The 27,360-nt window shown below is 37.2% G+C and overlaps 1 protein-coding gene across 3 annotated transcripts in view; it reads left to right on the forward strand.

Moving 5' to 3' along the window:
* Nucleotides 1-26,669, forward strand: part of LOC127412492 (palmitoyltransferase ZDHHC21) — a 37,849-nt gene extending 11,180 nt beyond the window's left edge. The window contains exons 5-8 of one of the 3 annotated variants that reach the window (XM_051648903.1): nucleotides 1,528-1,666; nucleotides 4,890-5,006; nucleotides 17,913-17,956; nucleotides 20,163-26,668. In XM_051648903.1, the coding sequence (XP_051504863.1) occupies nucleotides 1,528-1,666; nucleotides 4,890-5,006; nucleotides 17,913-17,956; nucleotides 20,163-20,292 (430 nt within the window). In that variant the 3' untranslated portion in view covers nucleotides 20,293-26,668. Of the gene's footprint in view, nucleotides 1-1,527; nucleotides 1,667-4,889; nucleotides 5,007-11,579; nucleotides 11,714-17,912; nucleotides 17,957-20,162 lie in introns of those variants that run through there. The other 2 variants (XM_051648925.1, XM_051648914.1) reach the window with 2 other exon arrangements.
* The last annotated feature ends 691 nt before the right edge of the window (nucleotides 26,670-27,360 follow it).

The following is a 27,360-nucleotide window of genomic DNA, read 5'->3' on the forward strand; positions in this document are numbered from 1 at the left end:
ATACATCTAGCTAACATTGAGAGAGTTATAAAAAATCCACATGAGCTGGTATATAATTTGCAAACAATAAAAACATTGCAAACGTATACATTAGCTGATCAGCTTACAGTGTAAGGCTCGTTGCTTGCCATTGTCAGTTTGCTTGTTCCTGTTGCGTGTCCTCAACCTGGCAACCCGCATGAGCTTCGAGTCTAGGGAGGAGGGGGCGGGGGAGACAACTCTCTCTAATATTTTGAATTTGGACTGCAGTAACTAATTTAAACGCTTGATGTCAATGTTACATATTGCTCCTCTAATTTATCAAAATACTATTAATTATAATTTATTCTTGTTAGTTCATTTATCATTAACTACTGTTTTTACATGGCTCTTTGGAGTTTCCTGTCCCTTTTATTAATTATTAAGTTTTTTCTTCTTGCATAATAACAGTTTAATCGCAAATCAATAGTTCATGTCAATTTATGTATTTATTTGGTAGGTAACCGTGTTATAAGTGGGATAATGTCTAGTCAGTCGGTCATTATCGCAAAATAAATTCATCTGTGAGCATTCCAAGTGATTCAAGACCCCTCCGTTTAGTCTTACTTGACGTATACAACTTTTAATGTATAAAATGTATTGGTATATGTAGAAATTAACTTTAAGAAAGATTGCTAAATGCTTTAATATTTTAGTTATATTCATAATATTGTTATGATTTTATTATACATTTCAATAAATTTGTTTTGAACTATTAACAATAACGTAATTAATGTAATTTAACACACGTGTGCTCAGGCTTGTTATGTCTGTGAGACAAGTTCAGATCTTTTATGACGTCTTGGGATACAAACTGAAATGTGGCCTGTTGACCTAAGGTCACGAAGTAACCTTAAATGACCCCGTACCCCGGACAGCTTTACATTCCTGCTGGGTTTTGTATGAAGGAAGTTTAATGTGGTCTCTGTAGAGAGGTAAAACAGAGTGAGAGGCGATATCGAGTGACCAGAGGAGCCCGTGTTAAATCCAGCCCTACAGTATGGCTGAAGAAGGCTGCTGTCTGTCTGGATTCAGCAAGTCGTGACTCCCTGTCATCGCCTGTAATGGCAGAGAAAAAAAAGTGGTCATATCGTTTTCCGTCTTCGTTTGAATAACACTTCAACCTGGCCTCTTCTCCCCCTCTCTTATTGCTTATTCTAGTGCTCCTTCCTCTGATGTGACTTCCTCTTGTTATTACCTTTGTGATGTTATTAATGTTTATGACCGCACAATCTTACTGTTTAAAAGGTGAGGTGAACAAAAGGCACTATATACTACCTTGTGTTTTTAAACGTGTACCATGGTGTGCTTGGAACTAAATACCATGGTGCATGAATTTTAGTATGGTTTTTCCATTTGATACCATTACTTTTTTGAAATGGAGGAGAAGGTATTTTAACATCCAAATATTGACACACTTCAGCTTAAATCTTTGTTCAATTCATTCTGCTAGCTTCTGTCAGTTGACATGTTCAAATACATTTAATCCCTCTGTTTCTATGTGTGCAGGATTAATAACTGTGTTGGGGAGGATAACCACTGGCTCTTTCTGCAGCTGTGTTTTTACACTCAGGTTCTGAGTCTTTACACTCTGGTGCTGGACTTCTGCCAGTACTACTACTTCCAGCCTCTGTCCTCTGTGGACCTGGTAAGGCCAGCTTACATTTACACACCTCCATTTTTGCTGTCCTAAGAGCTTTAAATCACTGCATGTTTTATAGGTTTAAATCATTTAATGACAGTTTTAAAGAAAAGTTATACCACTGGAGCTGTTGTGTCATCATCACCCTCTACTTTTCCTTCAAAGTTCAGTGTGCACATTGTTTTACGCTATATGATACACTATACATATGGCCAGTAATGTTGTAAAACACTGAACAATCTGTAACACTTTACAATAAGGTTCCATTTGTTAACTAACATGAACTAACACTGAACAGTTCTTTTACAGCATTTATTAATCTTGGTTAATGTTAATTTCAACATATGGTAATACATTTTAAAAGCAAAAGTTATATATGTTAACATTAGTTAATGCATTATGAACTAACATGAACTAGCAGTGAACAATTGTATTTTTATCAACTAGCATCAACAAAGATTAATAAATGCTGTAAAAAAAATATATGACATCATTCATTGTTAGTTCATGAAGCCAAATGCATCAGCTAATGTTTATGAATGGAACCTTATTGTAAAGTGTTACCAAAAATTCCCACAAACAAGCAATGGAATTGCAAAAAATTAAAAAGTCTCCCTTTCTCCTCTTATAAAAAGTACTTTAATGGTATCAGATAATAATACCATGGTACTGAATAATTACCATATCCTTATGCCATGTTATTTACAGGGTACATGTCCACAAAGCATGTTATTTTCCATGGTAATACCATGGTACTGGTTTTAATTGTGTCTAGATTTTATTTAATTTCTCATTTAGGTAGCTGTAGAATAGCTGTAGCTTTTACAACATTCAACAAAGTGGAAAACGAAGAATTGAAATTTAATTTGGAGATGACTTGATAATTATAAAAATAAAAATAATGTTTTCCCTTCACATTTCTGATATTTTTATAAATTCCTGCTTCCATTTTGTACTGTATATATTAAACATTATTATATTTTAGTTATCTACCTAACACACTCTTCTTTAATAGCTGTTTTAATGCTACAGTTACTTTGCAATTGAAAGATCACTAAATATTTATTGTAATATCCTTTCTCAAGAATACCTAAAACACCCTGCTTGACTGGATGTTTTTGATAAGAAATGTATAACTCTGCACTGTAAAAATCATGTTGTTTTAACTTAAAAAGTAAGTGTTCATGCTGCCTTAATTTTAAGTTGTGTCAACTTAAGAGGGAAAGTTGTTTAAACAGAAAATGAAGTTGCCTTAAATCAGTATAACTTGTTAAATGAGCTTAATGTGAATTTCTTGGTTCAATCAACTTCAATCTAATTCAGTTTAAACTGAATACATACTGTAAATTCAATTATTTTATAATTGTATATTATTGATAATCATAAAGTAGTTATGGCCATCTTATTGTGAGAGGTAAAATAAACTGCAATTTGGTGGTAAATGGCAGGTTGATGATCAGAGACCAAAATCTGATCCCTCTATAACATTTAGTCTTAAGCTTGTCAAGGAGAAATGCATGGTCCTCAACACTTTGCATGCAAATCACAATGATGGTGACAATCATCAAACACATCATGAGTTAAAAGATGAGCTTTGAAATATTGCTACATGACAAATACACAACAACCAACAGCATATATAAAAACAGCAGAGTAAAAAATGAAAAGTCAGTAACACCTGCATTTTGCATAATGTTTTCATGCCGCAGTGCATGCTGGGAATCCGAATATGTGTGTGTGTGATGTGCTTAGTTCTTTTGGCTTATAATTTGGATTTCAGCTGAGTAGTTTTTCTAAATTCAATAACTTGTCACAAGTTTAGCCAGTAAAAACGTGTATAATTGAGTAATCTCAACAAGATCAATCCAGGGCAGTTATTCTTACTCTACATTTTAAGTTATGATCATTTAAATGCAAAATCATTTTTATTGTGTGGTACCGCAAATGAGAGCTAGTGCCACAAATTACATGTTTTCTTGAGAAAACTATGGATATGTTCAGCACAACATACTGTATTGTGCCTTCTATTTAAAACGATAATTATGTGTAAAATAGTTAAATGTTTATAAGCATTTTAAACAGTCGGATGCCACATTGTTGTCAAGTGTGCTCACCCTGTCGCAATTTTTCAATGAGTGAAGTATAGTCGTCTTGTCGGTGGTAATAACATGTTTTAAATTTGTGTAAAATGTGTTGGTTTTTGGCAGTCTGATCAAATAATGAGTAAAATCGCAGTTCATATTTCTAGTTAATTTGGCACATTGTAAATGGAAGATCTAGTCAGAAGCATTGCATTGTGGGATATAGTACCCAAGGCAGTATGCTGTTGTACACTACTACACATTTTGGCCAGTTTAAACATCTGGGTATTCTATACATACAGAAAACATGCAAATAGTACATAATGTAGTAAGTTAGTATGGAATCATCTCAATGGAGGCACTTGATTTGCACCTCTTAACTGGCATTTAGGACCTTCAGGTGGCATTAGTATTACTGCTAAGTACTGAATACTGCTGAATACCTTATTCTACTTAATCAGAGAATCTGAACTGTGCAATGATCAGTTGTTCTGGTCCTGGCTTGATGCCATATCATTTCACCCAAAACACATGTTCAAAGCCTCAGCTTATATTACCTTACCTTTTCTGCGTTTTAATGCATGCATAATTTTATATATATAATATATATTTATTTTTTTTTTCAAAACATTTAATTTCACAGGAGCATCATTCTTACCCACAACTTGAATGCTTTTCATTCGCAATAACACTAGAACAGCTGAGCCATCATGACAACAGCAGACCGCCTGCAAATAAAAACCCATAACGCTTAATTTCCTGTTGTTGTTTATTCTGCGGAGCATTGTATGCGAGTAAATAGACGCAGCTGAGAAGCGAGAGATGGCGGAAATGTGCACAGAAACAGCTGTATTGGAGAGATAGTGGCGTTATCTCATGGAAAAGCTTAACTTTCCCACACCAGGCAAAATATTGTGGATTTTGTATATTTATTTGTGTCTGTATGTGTTTTGGTGTAATAGTCACAGAAACGCCTTCAGCAAAGGACATAAACATAGTGTCACATCACTTTTCATAACTCCCTTTTATGAAATTAGAAAATCACTCGTGTATGTGTGTGTGTGTGTAGCAGAACAATCTTACATGGGAATTTGCTGATTTGACTGTGAGCATTTGGATCACGTGTGTAACATGTTTCTTTCTCTCAGGAGGAGTTTGCGGTACGTCATGAGTTAGCTCTGCTCCGTGTGTCTTGTTTCATGGGGCTGATCATGTTTGGTGGAATGGGCGGCCTTTTCTACACACAGCTCAAAGGAATCCTCACAGTGAGTCTCTCTCTCTCTCTTTCTTTCATTACGGGATGAATTTGATAAATGAGTTTGTAAATCCAGCAGATTTAACTGAATTATTCATGGAGATCGTTGTATTGATTAGCTATAATTACATTGCTTGCAAGGCAGCACATTCTTCTTCTCCAGTTTTCTGCAATTAATTGAGCTTGATGTACAGACTCCATTCATACTATTTAACGTAGATAATTTCAGTCTTTGTACTGATGTTGGTCGTTATAAACTGCATACTGACAAAGTCAGTCCCGAATCAGTTAGAGAGTTGTTATTAAAATGGATCTTAAATATATGGGTTATACAGGTTTTTATATGGGATAAAAAGGTTTTTAGATTTTAATCTGGATTTTGCATTGAAAATAGCCATAGAGACTTGCATAGAGTTAAAAACGAACAAAAATATAAACGTCACACTTTCTAAATTACTTAATAAATTTAAGTTTGAGGGGGCCTGGGTAGCTCAGCAAGTAAAGACGCTGACTACCACACCTGGAGTCGCAAGTTCGAATCCAAGGCGTGCTGAGTGACTCCAGTCAGGCTTCCTAAGCAACCGATTGGCCCGGTTGCTAGGGTGGGTAGAGTCACGTTGGGTTAACCTCCTCATGGTCGCTATAATGTGGTTCTCGCTTTTGGTGGGGTGCGTGGTGAGTTGTGCGTGGATGCCGCGGCGAATAGCTTGAAGACTCCGCGGTAACACGCTCAACAAACCACGTGATAAGATGCGCGGATTGACGGTCTCAGACATGGAGGCAGCTGAGATTTGTCCTCCGCCACCCGGATTGACGCGAGTCACTACGCCACCACGAGGACCTAGAGTGCATTGGGAATCGGGCATTCCAATTGGGGAGAAAGGAGGAGAAAAAAAATTAAAATAAAATAAATAAAGTTTGAAAATTGGCCTTTGACTTCTGCATGTGGGAATTACGGAGTAGAATCGATTTGTTTCTGAAGAGTATTTGTTTCTAAGCTACACTCATAATGGCAAAACTGATCCATGTGTTTCTTTGTTGTTGATTACAGCAAAATATTTAATCACTACATTACTTCATTAATTCGCCTCTATTGAAAGCACTTCAGGTAACAGTGGCTATAATAAAATGTTATATCAAATAGAAATGTGTAAACTAACTGCATAGGCCACTGCTGTTTTGCTTCATTTTACATGATGTCACAATGGTCAAATTGTTGTTGTTTTTTTGTTGTAATTACGAGTTCTTCAAAGATGTGAACGATTTTTACTAGTAGGATTCTCATAATTATATAATTTCTAAATTACGAGAACGAACAGCACCAGCCCCGAAATCAGTCTTTAGCAGCTTGACTCGTGAGCTATATCTTGGAAAATGCAATTCAAGCCCCACTGCTATTGAACGCACCTCAGGTCATGTTTCTCAGTGGTGCATGCAGCAGCTAGATAATGTTGCGCACTATCTCTCTCTCTCTCTCTCTCTCTCTGTGCGCACACTCTTTGCATGTGTATGAAGAAATATCTGTAACATACTGTATGTAGAATCGTAATCGAATTCTCATCAGAGCAAATATTTACACTCCTAATAGCTGTATACAGTGGCGCCTGCAGCTATATACATTCTGTGCGTACAATGAGTGCTACGACTGACCTGAGAGACATTTTCCCTGAGAGTATTTCAACGCCCGCTCATTCACGGAATCATTCGGAGCGGTTTCTCACTCAGTAAAACAGTAGGACTATCCGGATATACTTAAACGTGCACTCAGTAATTTTTTCCTCATTAAAAAGTTTAACTCCTATAGACAAGAATTGTAATTTTGCAATAAATGTAGGAAATCATAACCACTTATGATTGAATATAAAAGCTTATTATAAAAAGTATTATCAAAGCTGTTTTATTCTACATGGAGAGGGTCTGCACATGGGGGCTGCCATATTAGTATCACATGACCAGCCAAATACTACTCGCTTAATCTCAGTAACCGTCCTGTTATTTGACACTTTCACTCATTGATTAAAGTAATCATGTGAATGCAACATTTCGACAATGGCATCTGTAACTGAAACTATTGATTTTAAATGATGCTGCATCCAAGCCGCTAGGTGTCAGTGTAAGTCCAAGATGACACAAAGACAAAGGTTACTGAGTGCACCTTTAAAGGTACTGTAAGTGTTTTTTGTTTTGTTTTGTTTTTTAATGAATTGATATGAAGAAAACACCTCTATTACCTGTCAGATATCACTGAAATGGTTGCCATGAAATATCACACATATCTCTGTAACAGCCCTAGGCTCAGTAAACAGCGGGGTAAAATATGTCCTTGGGCCACGGTCAGGTCCATTGTTTAGCCATTCAGAAGACTTTATGCCTGTCAAGCATTGTGCGCGTTATATACCATATATGCTTGTAAAATTGCCGGTACCTTCTCCTACTCCCCCAAAACGCTCCGGGTTGGACAGCGAAATGCTCAGAGGGACACAACGCCCTCCATCTGCTCCAACACAACGGTCTCTCTTATGTGTCTGTGTGTGTGCACGTGTCTTTGGAGTGCAGCGTTTTGGAAAGAGGGGGTGTGGCTAATTCATCGGCTAGTCTGGGGAAAGTTCCAGAACGGCTATAATCGCTTACAGCACCTTTAAGAACACAGAGAACTTGATAAAGTGGATATTTGCCTACAATCAACTGAAACAAAAGGCTACTTTTTTAAGAGGTAAGTTTGAGAAACTTCAATCAGTGCTGTGTCATGTAAGGGACCGTTCACACTGCACTTGTTTTTGAGTTCAAGATGTGTTTTCCAACATGCGCTACATGGATGTTGTTGACTTCTCTGCTGCGTTCATTGTGTCTTTTGCATCATTCAGAGAGGCGCTGCATTTTTAGACACTGTGTCAAGTTAAAAAGAATTTCAACTATTAAAAATGCATACAGAGATACGTGCGTTCTGCTCAGGCGTACCGTTCTGCTACGTCTTGCTTTTTTAGCTTAAGAACCACTGATATATTGGGGCCTGGGTAGCTCAGCGAGTATTGATGCTGACTACCACCCCTGGAGTCGCGATTTCGAATCCAGGGTGTGCTAAGTGACGCCAGCCAGGTCTCCTAAGCAACCAAATTGGCCCGGTTGCTAGGGAGGGTAGAGTCACATGGGATAACCTCCTCGTGGTCGCAATTAGGGGTTCTCGCCCTCAATGGGGCGCATGGTAAGTTGTGCGTGGATCGCGGAGAGTAGCATGTGCTTCCACGTGCTGTGAGTCTCTGCGATGTCATGCACAGCGAGCCACGTGATAAGATGCGCGGATTGACGGTCTCAGAAGTAGAGGCAACTGAGACTTGTCCTCCGCCACCCGGATTGAGGAGAGTAACCGCGCCACCACAAGGACCTACTAAGTAGTGGGAATTGGGCATTCCAAATTGGGAGAAAAGGGGAGAAAAAAAAAGAACCACTGAGATATATATATATATATAGAACTGGACAGTCATGATTAATGTTTTATTTGATTGTTATGGATAATATATGTAACAAGGGACAAGATATAATTCATCTGCAATGTCAGAGCATTCACCTGTCCCTGGGTGCAGCACAACGATCATCAAGGGACATGGCAAAACTTTCCACAGGTTGTAATGTAAATAGGAAAAGCTATATTACCTGCTTGTTTTAAGGTGACAACACATCCTTTCCCTTGGAGGGTCCTTAAAAAAGTTGGACCGGGATTTCAAAATCCGAGACCATCAACCTGCGCATCTTATCACGTGGCTTTTTGAGCGCTTTGCCACGGAGACATGGCTTCACGCCATCCACCGCGACATCTGTGCTCAACTCACCACGTGCCCCACCCAGAACGAACCACATTATAGCGACCACGAGGAGGTAACCCCATGTGACTCTACCCTCCCTAGCAACTGGGCTAATTTTGGTTGCTTAGGAGACCTGACTGGAGTCACTCAGCACGCCCTGGGATTCGAACTAGCGAACTAGCGAACTCCAGGGGTGGTAGCCAGCATCTTTTACCACTGAGCTACCCAGGCCCCCAGAAAAAGGCACTTTCAATGAAAACATTACCGTACGTAAAACAAGTAACTTTGAACGAACACTTCGACGTGTGAAATAAAAATGTCTGCTTGTATCTTTCCTCCGTTTCAGTGAACTTGTTGACATTCAGCTGATCTGTTCACTAATGAAGTTACTGTTTGATATAGATATACATAACTCGATCAGGCTTTAAAAAACAGGAAATATTTCCGACTTCAAATAAATAATTACATGTGTAGGACGTTTGCGTTGTAGGGATGTACTGGCAGATTTTAGGGAAAAAAATGATTAAATGGCCAATGTTTATTCACTGAAATGAGATGATTTTCTGCTAAGTCAGTAGGCACATTGGAATGTTTGGGCATAGCAATATATATATATACATACACACAGTACTGTGCAAAAGTCTTAGGCACATAAGATGTTTAACAAAAACATTTGTCTTAAGATGTTTATATCTTTAGCTGTAGTGTGTCAATAGGTAATATACATTTTAGACTCCCAAGCATTCCTTCTGCAAATAGAATAGAATAGAAGAACATGTAGCCCTGTAACAGATGGCATGGACCCACAGAGACCCCCACTGAATATCGAGTCAGTCTGGGATTACATGAAGAGACAGAAGCAATTGAGACAGCCTAAATATATAGAAGAACTGTTGCAGATTCTCCAAGAAGCTTGGAACATCCTGTCTGCCAACAACCAAGAAAAACTTTGTCCAGGTGTCCCTAATTGGTGCTGTTTTGAAGGCAAAGTTGGTCACACCAAATATTGATTTAGCTTTTTTTGTTTACTAGACTTTGGATGATGTTAATTGAAAAATGAAAGCTAATTATGGCACTGTTTTTGAAGAAATCCTCACTATGCAACATTTTTCACAAGTGCCTAAAACTTAGTACAGTACTGTGTGTGTGTGTGTGTGTGTGTGTGTGTGTGTGTGTGTGTGTATATATATATATATATACACATACACACACACACACACAGACACACTGGTGGCCAAAAGTTTGGAATAATGTACAGATTTTGCTGTTTCGGAAGGAAATTGGTACTTTAATTCTCCAAAGTGGCATTCAAATGGTCACAAAGTATAGTCAGGACATTACTGATGTAAAAAAACAGCACCATCACTATTTGAAAAAAGTCATTTTTGGTCAAATCTAGACTAGACATTTCTAGCAGTCATCACTTCAACACCTTATCCTTGAGTAATCATGCTAAATTGCTAATTTGGTACTAGAAAATCACTTTGCATTATATCAAACACAGTTGAAAGCTATTTGGTTCGTTAAATGAAGCTTAACATTGTCTTTGTGTTTGTTTTTGAGTTGCCACAGTATGCAATAGACTGGCAGGTCTTAAGGTCAATATTAGGTCAAAAATGGCAAAAAAAGAAACAGCTTTCTCTAGAAACTCGTCAGTTAATCATTGTTTTGAGGAATGAAGGCTATACAATGCTTGAAATTGCCAAAGAACTGAAGTTTTCATACAAAGGTGTACACTGCTGTCTTCCAAGACAAAGGACAACTGGCTCTAACAAGGAGAGAAAGAGATGTGGCAGGCCAGATATACAACTAAACAAGAGGATAAGTACATCAGAGTCTCTAGTTTGAGAAATAGACGCCTCACATGTCCTCAGCTGACAGCTTCATTGAATTCTACCCGCTCAACACCAGTTTCATGTACAACAGTAAAGAGAAGACTCAGGGGTGCAGGCCTTATGGGAAGAATTGCAAAGAAAAAGCCACTTTTGAAACAGAAAAACAAAAAGAAAAAGTTAGAGTGGGCAAAGAAACACAGACATTGGACAACAGATAATTGGAAAAGAGTGTTATGGATCTTAACCCCATTGAGCTTTTGTGGGATCAGCTAGACTGTAAGGTGCGTGAGAAGTGCCCGACAAGACAGCCACATCTTTGGCAAGTGCTACAGGAAGTGTGGGGTGAAATGTCACCTGAGTATCTGGACAAACTGAGAGCTAGAATGTCAAGGATCTGCAAAGCTGCCATTGCTGCACATGGAGGATTTTTTGATGAGAACTCTTTGAAGTAGTTTAAAATTTTTTTCAAATTGCAATAGTAATTGTTCACGTTATTAATGTCCTGACTACACATTGTGATCAGTTGAATGACACTTTGGTGAATAAAAGCACACATTTCTTTCCATAAGAGCAAAATCTGTACATTATTCCAAACTTTTGGCTACCTGTGTGTGTGTGTGTGTATGTGTGTATATATATATATATATATATATATATAGATATACAGGTGCATCTCAATAAATTAGAATGTCGTGGAAAAGTTCATTTATTTCAGTCATTCAACTCAAATTGTGAAACTTGTGTATTAAATAAATTCAATGCACACAGACTGAAGTAGTTTAAGTCTTTGGTTCTTTTAATTGTGATGATTTTGGCTCACATTTAACAAAAACCCACCAATTCACTATCTCAAAAAATTAGAATATGGTGACATGCCAATCAGCTAATCAACTCAAAACACCTGCAAAGTTTCCTGAGCTGAAATGGTCTCTCAGTTTGGTTCACTAGGCTACACAATCATGGGGAAGATTGCTGATCTGACAGTTGTCCAGAAGACAATCATTGACACCCTTCACAAGGAGGGTAAGCCACAAACATTCATTGCCAAAGAAGCTGGCTGTTCACAGAGTGCTGTATCCAAGCATGTTAACAGAAAGTTGAGTGGAAGGAAAAAGTGTGGAAGAAAAAGATGCACAACCAACCGAGAGAACCGCAGCCTTATGAGGATTGTCATGAAAAATCGATTCAAGAATTTGGGTGAACTTCACAAGGAATGGACTGAGGCTGGGGTCAAGGCATCAAGAGCCACCACACACAGATGTGTCAAGGAATTTGGCTACAGTTGTTGTATACCTCTTGTTAAGCCACTCCTGAACCACAGACAACGTCAGAGGCATCTTACCTGGGCTAAGGAGAAGAAGAACTGGACTGTTGCCCAGTGGTCCAAAGTCCTCTTTTCAGATGAGAGCAAGTTTTGTATTTCATTTGGAAACCAAGGTCCTAGAGTCTGGAGGAAGGGTGGAGAAGCTCATAGCCCAAGTTGCTTGAAGTCCAGTGTTAAGTTTCCACAGTCTGTGATGATTTGGGGTGCAATGTCATCTGCTGGTGTTGGTCCATTGTGTTTTTTGAAAACCAAAGTCACTGCACCCATTTACCAAGAAATGTTGGAGCACTTCATGCTTCTTTCTGCTGACCAGCTTTTTAAAGATGCTGATTTCATTTTCCAGCAGGATTTGGCACCTGCCCACACTGCCAAAAGCACCAAAAGTTGGTTAAATGACCATGGTGTTGGTGTGCTTGACTGGCCAGCAAACTCACCAGACCTGAACCCCATAGAGAATCTATGGGGTATTGTCAAGAGGAAAATGAGAAACAAGAGACCAAAAAATGCAGATGAGCTGAAGGCCACTGTCAAAGAAACCTGGGCTTCCATACCACCTCAGCAGTGCCACAAACTGATCACCTCCATGCCACGCCGAATTGAGGCAGTAATTAAAGCAAAAGGAGCCCCTACCAAGTATTGAGTACATATACAGTAAATGAACATACTTTCCAGAAGGCCAACAATTCACTAAAAATGTTTTTTTATTGGTCTTATGATGTATTCTAATTTTTTGAGATAGTGAATTGGTGGGTTTTTGTTAAATGTGAGCCAAAATCATCAAAATTAAAAGAACCAAAGACTTAAACTACTTCAGTCTGTGTGCATTGAATTTATTTAATATACGAGTTTCACAATTTGAGTTGAATTACTGAAATAAATGAACTTTTCCACGACATTCTAATTTATTGAGATGCACCTGTATATATCAGTGGTAAGAACACAGTTAGTGTGAAGTCTATTAGATTCACTACCGTTCAAAAGTTTGGGGTCACTTGCCTGAAATGTTTCTCATGATCTTAAAAACCTTTTTATCTGAAGGTGTATGCTCAAATGTTTGAAATTGTAGACAAAAATATAATTGTGCCAACATATTAATTTATTTAATTACAAAACTAAAATTTTATAAAAAAAAAAAAAGGTTTTTGAAATGGAGCCACTAAGTGCCCAACATAGATGGGAACTCCTTCAATACTGTTTAAAAAGCATCCCAGGGTGATACCTCAAGAAGTTGGTAGAGAAAATGCCAAGAGTACATTTCTGCAAAATCTAGGCAAAGTGTGAGTACTTTAAAGATGCTAAAATATAACACAGTTTTGATTTATTTTGGATTTTTTTTAGTCACAACATAATTCCCATATTTCCATTTCTATTATTCCGTAGTTGTGATGACTTTACTATTATTCTAAAATGTGAAAAAAAACAAAAAAAAAAAAAAAAAAACATAAGTGACCCTAAACTTTTGAACGGTAGTGTATACTTTAGCCAATAGTTACAGAAATGCTACACAAACTTAAGAAATAAAAAAATGCTTCTCTCAAAGTCACCAGAATTGAACGTTTTTGCAAAACATTTCTTCTAGAGGAGCATGCCACCAGACCTCCCAAGACAACAAGGGTACACTAATTTACTTTGGCAGGGTTCTGTGCATACCCTCTGATTAAATCCTGCAGGCACCACTGGTTGGAAATCACCTAAAACTTGTATATTATTAAATATAATAAATAAACACAGTCATTACTGTATTATAATTATACAGTAATATTAATAATTTTCTATTTTATAAAACGATACCAACAACCATGAATATTTTATTTAAACAGTACAACAACCCTCGGTGTTGCTAATAAAGTTTCATATTTGATACTGTGTGTATTCAGTTTTAATCAATTTGTCAATGTCTAAGATCTCTGTAGCTCATATTAAAGAACTGATTTCGTAGATACGTGTCATAAACTGCACATGGTCCTTTTTTTTTTTAAAACGACTCTCAGTTCAGATTAGTTTTTGCCAATAAAAATGCTGAGGTAAAAATTTTTTTTAACAAATTGACATTATTTTTAATCATAAAGGACAACTTAACTATTGTTTATTATTTTATTATTTAATTTTAATTCTTGAATGAAAAAAAATGGTAAAACTATATATATATATATATATATATAGTTTTACCATTTTTTTTTTCATTCAAGAATTAAAATTAAATAATAAAATAATACACACTCTTTTTCCAGTGGGAACCCTAAATGACTTCATGACACACACACACACACACACATATATATATATATATATATGTGTGTGTGTGTGTGTGTGTGTATGTCATGAAGTCATTTAGGGTTCCCACTGGAAAAAGAGTGGGAACCCTAAATGATTAACAAAATTTGCATACTGAATTTCAAATTGACTTTTTTCTTTTATCTGTTTGCTGCTCTGATGCAGCCTAAAACAGAAGCAGTTTTCTTCTGCTGCCTTGGAATCATTGGTATTTAATGATATATAAATGCAATCTAGTTACTTTACACCTGCTGGTTCACTGTTGTAAAATATATTTTCTATCCAAGTGAACCAAGGAAATAAATCATGGGAAAAAAAACGTGTAGCAATCATAACCACACTGCCCTGTTTGGCTGGCAAAACCAACCTTTGTTATATTCTCCAGCCTTTCTCTGTTGATTAGGTTAAAACATGGCTTTGATTGGGGGAGTGGGATAATCACATTTGACTCTTATCCTTTAATTGATGACTTTATGTAATAGCCAGGGCAAAGAGGATTAGTAGTGACCTAGTTAAATTGGGGGAAAAAAGTGTGGCCCAAAAAAAAAGAAAAGAAAGAATCCACCTCCCCTTAATCACATTCTCTGGTTCCAAGTCATGTTCACTTGACCTCGTGCGTCCACCATATGCTGTGGAAGTGTCTCCCACTCCTCATTTTCCTACTGGCCAAAGAATTAATCCCTCTTCGAATCCTTTCCCCAGTTCTATCGTCTTCTGTCGTCTCATAATGAATCAATTTATACTTGCTTGGGCGTTGTTTGTTCTGTTAACCTGACTTTAAATGAATGAATCAATGAACGTTACATTTATATAGCACTTTTTCTAGACACTCAAAGTGCTTTACATAGTATTCACTATATAGAGAAACTAGCGCGCAGCCATCTTGAAAATTTTGTCTCAGAACTTCTGTTCTAGCGGCCGTTATATAGATATCTATGGTGTTGATTTCAAAGTGTAATTAGCTAGCGAAGTGGATTTACAGGTTATAGAGTTGTCAAAAGCTATCATGAGTATTTTAAAGTGTTCAGGCCAGGGGATGCCATAACAACAGAATGTAGAGCAGAGAGATTTTAAAACAAGAGTACTTCATTCATAAATACATCTTACAAGATCTTACCTTCACGCTGTGGACATCCTGTTATGCTCCTGTGCTCATGAAACTCCAAGAGACAACACAAAATCATTAAAAATATCTCTGTACGACACCTCTGGCCATCTTCTCATGTCATTCACCCAATGCGTTATAGTTTAGTTGAGCAGATTTTTTTAGTGTTATACCCTGACGGGGGAAGGGTGCAGCTATATTTATACACACACACACACACACACACACACACACACACATAAAAGTGCACATTTTATTTTGTATTGCGTTTACAACTATTTTAATCACATTTAAGCCTCTTAAAAGTTTAGAGTGAAGAAAAATTTATTTTAAAATGTACAAAATAATTTCCTTTAATGTCATGAACTTGCATGTAAAATAATACGAACTGTCTTGTTTGAAATTTCATGTCAACTAGACATTTTAACACATTATTAACAATTTGAAACCTAAAAATTAAGCAGATTTACACGTATACCAGTTAAATGCTTGTATTATGAAAAAGTGCAGTGTGTAAGCTGTCTGAATGTGATTTGCCAGGTCCAATTTACCTCCGCAGGCATCGGAAAAAACGATCATTTACAGTGACAGCAAAGCACCTCACGAGCATTTTCACGTAGTAGAGGGGTGGTGTAGACTCATGCCATCAACTCTTGGTGAAAAATACTTTCTGTGCTCCCACACACACGCAATCCATTTTGATCAACTCTTCTCAGTAGAATCAATATAAACAGGAAGTTAGATGACAAAAGTCGGAAGAGCGGAGCAATGAAAAGTGGCGGGGCTGAATAAGGTGAATAGGGGGACTCTCCTCAACCACCACCAGGGATAGTTAAAGTGATAATTCACCCAAAATTGCAAATTCGGTCATCATTTACTCATCCTCGTGTTGTTACAAACCCCTATGACTTGCTTTCTTCCGTGGAATTTAAAAGGATTTAGGCAGAAAGTTGGCCTCAGTCACCATTCACTTTTATTGCATGTTGTTTTGTTTTTTTCTTCAATATAATGACAGTGAATGGTTCCTGAGTCTATCATTCTGTCTCTTTTTGTGTTCCATGGTAGAAAGTCATATGGGTTCAAAAATAACATGAGGGTGAGTAAATATTGACAGAATTTTCTTTTTTTAATTGAACCTATCTCATTCAAGACTCTGTCGATAACATGTTACCCTAGCATATTCTGTTTTCCTATTCAGTTGCGCAAGTCAAGATGCACCACTAAACAACATAATCGTGTTATCCTTAATTATTGCAAGTTGTGTCCAGCCTTTCTTCAAGGTGACCTTTGACACTAACTTATTCCTCTGGAGACGTCCTGTGGCTGCACTAATCTAACTTGGGTTGCTAAAAATCCATGTTAAACTGTCTTATCTTGTGTCCTGTACTACCCTTAAGCCTTTTCCTTATCCACAGGCTACACAACGTTTAGATGCTTTTTCACACAGGCTGCCCCTTTAGCCTACTATCCTATGTTGTCATGTGTTACAAGATTTAGCGGCTGACATGGTGGTTAGCCCGTAGCCCTGTGCCAGTCATTGCAATTGAGGTTGCAGACTTAAACATTGATCCCTGCTAAGATCTTTTCCTCACACCTCCTCTTTTAGGCCAACTGAGTTCATCATGAATTGTAGCCAGGCCGGATTGGCATGGCGTTGGCTGCTCTGGGCCAGAAGTGTGTCCATTAGTGCTTTAGAATCTAAATTTGACTTCACTGCTAATGCAGAGTTCTTAACCTTTAAGATATAATTTATTCCCTGCTCATGTTTTTCCAAACAAAAACGTATTTATTTTTTTTCCTCCTTGGAACTCAAAAGGAGATGTTGTGCTGAATGTTAACCTCATTTTTATTGATTATTTCTTCCACACATTAAAAGTGAATGGTGACTAAGGCTAACATTATGCCTCCTTTTGTGTTCCATGGAAGAAAGAAAGTCAAATGGGTTTGGTAAATGATTAGAGAATTGTCATTTTTGGGTGAACTTTCTCTTTAACAATTCAAGTCAGACTTGCAGAAATCCTTGCATAACATCTCATGACTTCTGAGATGGTGCCCTTTTTATTTATTTGTCTAGTGGATCACTCACAAAGCACAGATTGTTCTAGAAATCCACTGTCAATCACACTTCCACCATGTTTCACACAAACAGGCCCTTCAGTCTCGCCTCCGTTAATCCCTGCTTATTTACATATTCAGTCTTTTTTTTTCTCTGTTTGCCACGTCTCTTCACCTGGCAAGCAGGGGGAATTTTAGCATCCCTATGCACACAGGCCTATTGTCCGCAGGCAGATGCCCTTTTGCCCCCGTGCCAACTTGGCAAGGTGAGGAGGGCACCAAGGGAGTCTTACTGCTGTCAGATTCACTGTCTCTCTTTTGTCTCTGTGTATGCCATAGTGGTTTTCATTCCCAGCGTGAGAAAGATCAAAAACTGATCTAATTCACCCCCTCGCATCAACTGGCTCACTGTCATAGATAATTTCATGAATCGTCATTGTATTGTTTCTTGCATTCATAAGAAATTACATGTTCATGGTTTAATGGTGATATGAAGTAACATCTTTCATGTTTTCCACAACAGGACACAACTACTATAGAGAAGATGTCCCACTCATTGGAAGACATGTAAGTATCTGAACTTGCTGCATCTTTCAGCCATTTAATAATAATTGGGGCTGTCAATTGGTAAAAAAATTTTTTTTCGATAAATAAAATATATTAATCATTTTTGCAGAGAAAAGCCCCAAAATGAAAATAATTCAAAGACATCGTGGCAGACTAGTGAATAATAGACAGAGTAAAAGTGGCTTTAGAAGTCAATATATTGTATGTTTTTTTCTGTCATCGAAGAAAGGCCAAGTACACGGCGATCCATTTTGCAATCAAGTTTGTTAGTCAATCAGGGGTAGACTTGGGGGCCGTCACACATAAGATGTTCTTGTATTCTGTCTGTGCCATTTTTTGTATACAATATGTATACATATGTCAAACAGACGTATTTATATGTGTTGTCACATCTCACATGTTTTTTCAGCATCTTGCACCATGAATGGCACATTTTTAAAGCTGCACTTCCTTAAGATTTTTTTGGGGGTTACAAAAAGTTCACTATGAGTGATTACATGAAAAAAAATCAACCCACCTAGTCTTATAAAATGAACATTGTCTAACTAAATCGTTGCAGACTTGAGTTTCACGTGCCTCGTTCTACGTTTTGCCGCATTTTCCTGGTGAAATTAACACTAAAGGTGCTACAACTGTGCATTTTATTAACTTTCACACAAATCACAAGTGCAGTGGCTAATTATGACTTTTATAAACACGTGTTTTTTTCACTCTTTCACTCACACACTGCTGTGTTATGATATCTAAACACTTTTACTTCAACGCATCATTTGAAAAATGTAAATTTTGTATTACAGACCCACCTACATTTACACACTTATTCCAGCGTGGTTAACTTCCGCGGTAGTTCACCTAATTGAGTGTTGGACTTTGGACTCGGAAGACCACGGTGCGAGCCTATTCAAGGACGCAAGCTGACATGTGAGCCGAAATGTCATAGAAGCTACATGATATGACGTGTTTCCTTCAGAAAATGTGCTTTTCATGTCATATTTGCTTTTAAAACACTATTGATTAGGTTAAGGTGTTGGTTTAGGGTAAGGATGTCTGTTTTGTTCACCTCTCATGTGCTTCTAAGACACTATTGGTTAGGTTTAGGCAAAAGTCTTAGGTTAGGGAAGTGCGTTTTACTTATTAAAACCTCCATCTAAAATTCACCTTAAAAACCTTGTCTGCTTACGACACCATTTCACTCATTTTGACACCCCCCGCTAGACATTTCACTGGGAAACTGCAGCCAAACGTGTACTACTGCACGTAATTTTGGTTTGCAAAAATGTGGGACGGGTCACGTAATTTTCATGAGAAAAATGTTCAATACCCTGTCCTTGTCTTACCCTGATTCACCATTGTAAGCCTACAATAATGATATTTATAATGATTTTTATTTTCGTCAGTAAGAGAGACGGGTCCCGTCTGCTCTTGCGTTATGGCCAGCGGCGGATACGCTGTGCGGCTTAATCGGGTAGCGCTGTTTTGTCACACTTTAAGTATCTTGTGTGTCCCACTACTCGACTGACCGGCCCATTGGGAAAAGTCCCGGTCACAGTCTAAGCAAGTTACATCAAACCACGAGATTCATCCACACAGACGATCAGTGCCAAAACACAACTCAAATCAAATGTTCCTCCGCAACTACAGATGTCGCTAGAGAGACCAAAGTTCCGTAGTGCGGCTTTAAGACACTATGTTAAGTTTGGAAATCCTCAAGTCTCAAGACACCTACATTCCAACTAGATGGAATCATAGAAGGAGGGTAAGACATCGAGAAGAGTCGGTACCCATCATACTGTATCCTATGCGATGTTCTCCCACTGGCCCAAAATCTGCAGACTGGAGCCGACTAGCACCAACTAGCACTGAATTGACCCGACTGAAAATCAGTGTTAAAGTTGTGTAGTGTAATCCAGTCTTAAGTGTGGTCTGGCAAAGCACGTTTCCTGTGGTAGGAGCATGGGCTGCGCTGATTGCAGAATTCAATTTGCAAAAACATGCTTTGCATTTTGGTGTTATTTCAAGCTTGAATTGCGTTGCTCTTTTGTAATTGATTGCACCAAATTGACAGCCCTAGTAATAATGAAATGTCATCTACATCCTTAATACAAGAAATGCTCTTAGCTTCTCTGTATAGTTTTATTTTAAATGTTTTGTGATATGAATTCACATCAACTGACGATGCATACATTAATGTATTCCTCTCCCCCAGTGGCCATCGGCGGCCGTGGCAGCAAGCTATGGCTGAGGTGTTTGGCACTCGCTGGAAGATCCTGTGGTTCCTGCCGTTCAGGAGCAGACAGCCTTTGAAGCTGAACCTGACCTCCCGCTCTCATGTGTAGAAAGCCAGACAGAGACGCATACAGCACTCCAGTGGGGAATGTGGGCCACCCTCTGCCCTCTCTCTTCCCCCTCATCCCCACAATGACTTGGTATCTCTAAAGGATCAAACTCCTTCAGGTTCTTGAAACAACTGACAATGATCTGACTCATATCTATTCATATAGATGCAAAAAAACTTACAGTTTCTGTTGAACAATGTCATGTCAAAAAAAAGTTATGATGCCATAAACTTCCAGAAATCTTTTTTCTTTTTCTTTTTTCCTTCTTTTTTTTTTTAATTTCAAATTTTGGGTCAGGCTGCATGTTTACCAATGAAAGGAGAATAATTGATTTTGTGGCTTTGTTGTCTCCAGGGTAACCCTTATTTGTTGACATCTTGGCCCAGCCCGCTTCCCCCAGGTATGGGTCACGTGAGCGGTTGTCATGCGAGTAGGGAAGCGGAGTGGGAGGAGATTGTTGTCTGGTTTTATGCACTGAGGGTTGATGGCTCTAGAGGTGAGTCATGACCTCTGGCATGAGTGAAAGACACTGCTGAAGTCCAAAAACTGGTCGCTCACAATTGCATACATGCACACACACATGCACACATTTACAAATAGAAACGTGGTTTACAATGACTTGAAAACACAAATGCTGTCTTGTGCTTACACATACCTCACCAAACACTGCTAATGCCTCTTCTGAAATGTTGTCTATTACAACTGCGTTTGATTACGCTTTTGTCTTTTGTTTCATGATTCTTGTTTTCGTGCCTTTTTAAATCCACAAGTTTTTAACTTATTTGTGTCTTATTTTTTTCACTCAGTTATTTTTATATCACAATATTCAAGTCACATTGCAAACTTGATTATTTTTACGATTTTGGAGGTGAAGTTAAGCCAATGTTAGTAATAATACTCATTTATGAAATAATACGTTTCATGTGGGGAAAATGGTATTGTGAAAATGTATAACATTTTAGAATCTAAAGTCACTAAATTGCTTTACTTGATGTAAATACTTTATTCACCAAAAAGGCAAGGATGAAACAATTTTAATTTTTAAGCCCAGATTTTACCTAAGGCTATTACACAACACCATAAACAAATGGGATTTGTCATTTAAATGGATTTTTAATTACTTTTGTAAATCAAGGACCAAATTTCCAATAGTCTGAAGTGCCTCTAAACATGCACCATGCACCACTTTCCACATGCACCAATGCTACTTTAGTGGTTTTAGATCAGATATTCTTTACAATGGCCTGAATACACAATAATATATTGTTATTGCCCCATTCCTCAAGCAAAATTTTTAGTTCAAATTGGTATTTAACATATTAATATCGACAATCCATATTGAATTACACCTGCAGCAAATGGTTCAATGTGCAATACTGGTGTTTGTCTACTGGGCCGCAGAGTAAAGCTGGTAACCCTTTCTGGCCTGAATGTCAACGTTTAAATTCTGAGAGGTGAAGGCCCTTCTATTAAAGCTGATTAGTTTGAATTGACTGATGCAAGGGGCCGTAGCCTTTAGCCTCCTCATTAGCGCGTCTGCCTCCCATGCCAGACGATGCCGGTTCGAATCCCGCTCTGAGCGGGTCGAGCAGGACTGGTTACAGTGGTGCCATGACCTAGATAGGAGTGAGGTTTAGGGGGGTTAGTGTAACGGGAGCCAGCTGGGACACGATAGCTGTGTGGAATGTGTAAACCTCACTCCCCTGGCCTCAAGAGGCGCACTAGCAACTAGCCTTTAGCCTCCTCGTTAGCGCGTCCCCCTCCCATGGGTTGAGCAGGACTGGTTACACATAACACTCCAATTGAATAATCGCGTAAAATGGCTGCTTGGCTTTTCGATACAGCAATTAAATGCTGACAACATTAGCTCAATACTAGACATATTGTACCTACCTGAATATGTATTGTGAATATCAAACATTCACCATTTTTTATTTAGATCTTTTTTTTTTAAATAGCCTTTTATTGACATTTTTCTGGTTCATGTTACTTTCAGTTTACATTTTGTATCTTGTGATTTTATGTAAGGGGTTGTATAATGGGCTGTAAAAGTACTACTGGGTTTGGTTATGTGAGTTATTTCACTAATTTCTGATACACTTTATATTTTACATACAAGATGTTTTCATTAACTTTTTCTTAGTTGCCAAACCAGTGATATGAAGTTGTGCAATCCTTTTCGTCATTGCCCAACAATTTAATGCTGGGGAAAAGATGCAGTGCTGGCGCTATATGATTGATTCCTTTACTTGATGAAATAATATGTAATATGTTTAATATTACGGCGCAACTATAATATCCTTATATTAACATTATATAAATTATTAAGAGAGCTTAAGATGTGCAATGATGTACTCGTAGCTTTTTGTTTATATAGGGTGTGTTCATGTATCGGTGTCCCCCTTGTGAAGCAATAATAAGGCCTGTTAGAATTTCCCCATTCCTATAGCAAATACTATTGTACATGCAGGCTGCTTACTGAACATTATTGAATCTTTTCCTCATGAATATTGAAACTACTAATTGCTGCAACCCTATTCAGGTTCATGATTGAAATGGTGTTTTTGTTTATTTTGTTCACATGTGGTGTCAGTTAAAATGTTTATTTTTTAATCATGGGATCCTGAGGTATATCAGATATAAATTGTTATTTATGAAGGTGTTTTTTTTTTTTTTTTTTTATCATTTTTTGCTAGATCTTTGTTCATTTTTATGACGTTAATAATAAAAATAACGTTTGCTTCTTTTCACATGAACTATATATTTAAACTGTATATTTAAGAGTAATTTATTGTACATTATTAGTTTGATTTATAAACTTGTGTTTATAAATGTTGTTGAGCTCATTTCACGACAGGAATATTGAGCGACAACCTCAATGTCCAATCACAGAGGGGCAAAGGTCTTCCTTTCATTTGTTTCTTTTTAATAAAGATGAAATCGTCCCATCTGCTGTGGAATTTTGGCTGTCAATCTACCGTGTGAGTTATTTTCATATGCTTAAACCAATAAAGCTTGACTCATCCTTCCCTGCACAACCTCTTACAGCACATTTGAAACCAGTGCCGTCATCTTCTCATTTTTTACTTCTTCGTCTCAGACTTAAAGGGAAAGTTCACCCAAATATGAAAATTCAGTCATCATTTATCCTCATGTTTTTCCAAACCGGTATGACTTTCTTCTGTGGAGAACAAAAGATGTTAGACGGAATTTTAGCTTCCGTCACCATTCACTCTCATTGTATGGAAAAAAAAATAGCAATGAAAGTTAATGGTGACAGGTTTTCCACTTTAGTGGACTACAGAGGAACAAAAGACATACAAGTTAGGAAAAACATGAGGTTTAGTAAATGATGACAGACTTTTCATTTTTGAGTGAACTTTCTCTTTAAATTCTGTTTTCCCCCATTCACTAATATTCTATCCACTAATTTCAGTTAATTACATTCATTTCCACTTGTACATTGTTGTTAAACAGTGACCTTTCAGTTAACCCTATACATTTATGTTCATTTAGAGTACATGTATTTCTTACCAGATCCACACACACTGACCGTCTGGACGGAGGCTTTGTAACACCAGATTTATTCTGTTGCAACACCATGGTTTATCATTTGCATCAAAAGCTTTTCTTGAGACAGTTAAACAATTAGCTCTGAGGCCTGTGGATGAGATTACAGCAACTGACATTTTGAACACCTTGGTCTCCTTTATCTAATGACTGACTTGATCTGAGTTGTCAGCTGGTTCTCCACCTGTTCTAAAGCTGTTTATAGTAAAGACAAACCGTAAGCCTCCTAGAAAACAATAAGCACTTTCTGCAGTATATTCCTGCTCTCTGAATAGTTGTCAACAAAGGAAAGTATTTACACTCAAAAAATGAAGTCATAATGAAATCATAATGGAACTATGATTCCATCTAGTTGAATTTAATTATAGAAAGTTTTTACACATAATAGAATGTCTTTCATTCAGAAAAAAGTCAGTTTCATTGAGCCAACGTAATTTAGTTGGATTAGGTCAAATTAGTGTACTGTCAACCTTTACGATGTACTTAGGTTTACTTAATTTTCTTATGATGGTCCAACTTAATTTATAAATCATTAGTATATACTAGGTGAGCAAGTGTAAGGACAGTGAAACTGTTGGACTCCCAATTAAATAGCAACTGCTTACAGTATTGAGCTAAGCAGCACTCTGATCAAGTATCGCTTGAAAGTGAAAATCCATCTTCATCCTATGCAAAAGCACCATTCTTCACCACAAAAGTTACACCCAAAACCTCAGCATAACAGGCATCGTTTTAAATACCAATAACAGAACATTAAACATAAGCAAATCTTGTCCTATTCTCATCTTGTTTACAAATGCATAAAATAACACTTAATTTCAACATTTACTCTTCCTATCCAGTCTCATGCAAAGCATGCTGGCAAATGGAAATCCCCTTCCCAGTTTTTATCAATGCTACATTAACACAAAAAGTATTCATGTAGTCCCAACCTAAATGGATTAAGTAAACTTCCATTTACACTGTAGTGCTTCCAGCTATCATGTATTTTGCATGCTAACATTCACTTTCACTAGTTAGTACATACAGAAATAAGAGATTTTATTTGCGTTACATTGACACATCTAATTTTGTTAGGTTTACCCAATTCAACTATTTTTTTTTTTGTTTCTACACAAAGTGTTTGTGTTGAGCTTACATAGAAATGTTAAGAAAACTCACTTCAAACACATGTAATCACTGTCCACGATTCAGTTCAGCCAAAGAGCTATTTTATTATTTAAATTTTTTGAGTTAGTATAGTGGTCTTTTTATGAAAATTATTAAAGGAATGGTTCACCCAAACAGTGAAAATTCTGTCATTATTTGCTCAACCTTATGCTGTTTTTACCCTTTATGCAGTTAAATTTTCTGTGGAATACAAGAAATCTTATATTGACATAAATTTCAGTCCGCTGATCACACACAACTTTTGTATGGCTTCAGAAGACTTGGAATATGGTGCACAAGTTGTATGAACTACTTTTATGGTGCTTTATAGTGCTTTTATATAGTGTTGACAGCCCATGGACCTTATGAACTGTCGTTGTATGTAAAAGTTTAATGTGAAGATTCATCATATTTCTCCTTTTGTATTCTTCGGAAAAATAACAGAATATCACTTTGGAACAACATGAGGTTAAGTACATAATGCCAGAATTTTTATTTTTAGGCGAGCTATTCCTTTGAGGTATTTGAAAAATGAACCTGTTTGCCTCAACTCTAGAAATTTTGCTTTTGCAGATATGGTTAATATTGTTCAAGGGTTATCTTCGAAATAACCTTTTTATTTGGGCAGTTAAAGGTTTTGTTTGTGGTGTGTTTTTTTGGCAAGATATTGTTGGCTGTGGCAGCGGTGTTTTGCCTCCCAGCAACCCACTATGTGCCTGGCCAGTTGCCCAATGTCCTCTCTGTCTGCTTCTGTGTCTCATGCCCTGGTGTGTGCCAGGGTCTCTCTGGTGATAGGCACTGTTCCACACACGGTCACTATGACAGTTAAGTGCCAGTTTGGGGTTCCAGTTGGAGGCCCTGGCAACACACATGCACTGATAGCCAATATCTCTCTAACCAGTGGTTGAAAAAGTGCAAAAGGTCTGTTTGATTAGGTCTGTATTCTCAAAAACTTGGACATCAAACCATTACCATAACGTTTACTTTTGCTTCCAATAAATAATTTTTCACTTAGCAATTAGCATTGTTTTTTGTGTTTTTTTTTTTTTTACTACAATTAATACATTTAACACAGACCTTGGTAATTATGTTCCTCAATAAGTCATTAACAAACATTATTACAAGGCTCCCTGTTATACTTTATTGATTGGTCAATCAATGAATTCTGCGGCCCGCTAAACTGTATATTTGACCATTGGTAACACTTTGTTTACTTCTATTCATTAGTTAAATGCTTGCGGTATTATGAACTAATACAATGAACAATATTCTTTTACATGTTCTTGGTTAATATTAATTTTAAAAAAATATTGTTCGTTCGTGCTCGTAATGCATTGACTGATGTTATCGCATACATCTTATAATGTTAAAAATGTCCTGTAATTAATGTACTTAACATTAAGTTTTATAAATGTTGTAAAAGTATTGTGTGTTCACTGTTCCTGTTAACTACTGCTTATTAAAGCCTTATTAAACCTTAATAAGTTACTTACTGCTTATTACCTTATTAAAAAGTGCTACCTGCACGTCATTTGTCCCTAGTAACCAATTTCATTATTTCTCTTGTATCACTCTGCTGCCTTTTTCTTTTCATATTACACATAAAAATCAAATCAATATTTAATGCCCATTATTTTTCTTATTTGGTAAGTAGTAATAAGTGGGTTAATCATGTAATAAGCTGGTTAATATACAGTCGGCTAGTCATGTTTGCCAAATTAATCCCACTGGCTGTACATTATCCCTTACTTTTATGATGCTTAACAGATCTGTAGTTTATGTACATTAAAATATAGAGATATATGACATATGAATAAAAGTTTAAGTGTTATGGAGTGTTAGTTTGGGCCATCTTTTTTGTTTGCTAGTTGTCACTGCTTTTGTTTAATGATCAAAAATTCAGCTCAAAATCCTGACCTTGTCTTCGTGGAGACACTCACGTGGAGTTTTGGTCATAGAAGAGCATGAAAAGCATAAAGAGGAGCATTTTATCATACTTCCTACATAAAACATTATAGTATTAGCTATAAACTGTTCCGTAAAGACTGAATCGCCTTGAAATGTCTTCACTCACTTCCATCTTGCCTATTTTTCTGAAAGTAATGAGACAGTTGTGAAGCCGATGCTATATCGATTTTAACAGTTATAAAATGACTCCAATCAGCTGTTATGCTGTTTACTTTAGAACAGTGATTTTAAACTGGTTTTGATTCAGGACCCATATTTTAAACTGGACATCGAGTAGTTACCCAACACAGCACCAAAGCATTGAAATGCATGAAAGAAATATTTCGGGTTTAATACAAGTTAAGCTCAATCGACAGCATTTGTGGCATAATACTGATTACC

Source organism: Myxocyprinus asiaticus, chromosome 2 (assembly GCF_019703515.2).
Source record: "Myxocyprinus asiaticus isolate MX2 ecotype Aquarium Trade chromosome 2, UBuf_Myxa_2, whole genome shotgun sequence".
NCBI classification, from domain to species: Eukaryota; Metazoa; Chordata; class Actinopteri; order Cypriniformes; family Catostomidae; genus Myxocyprinus; species Myxocyprinus asiaticus.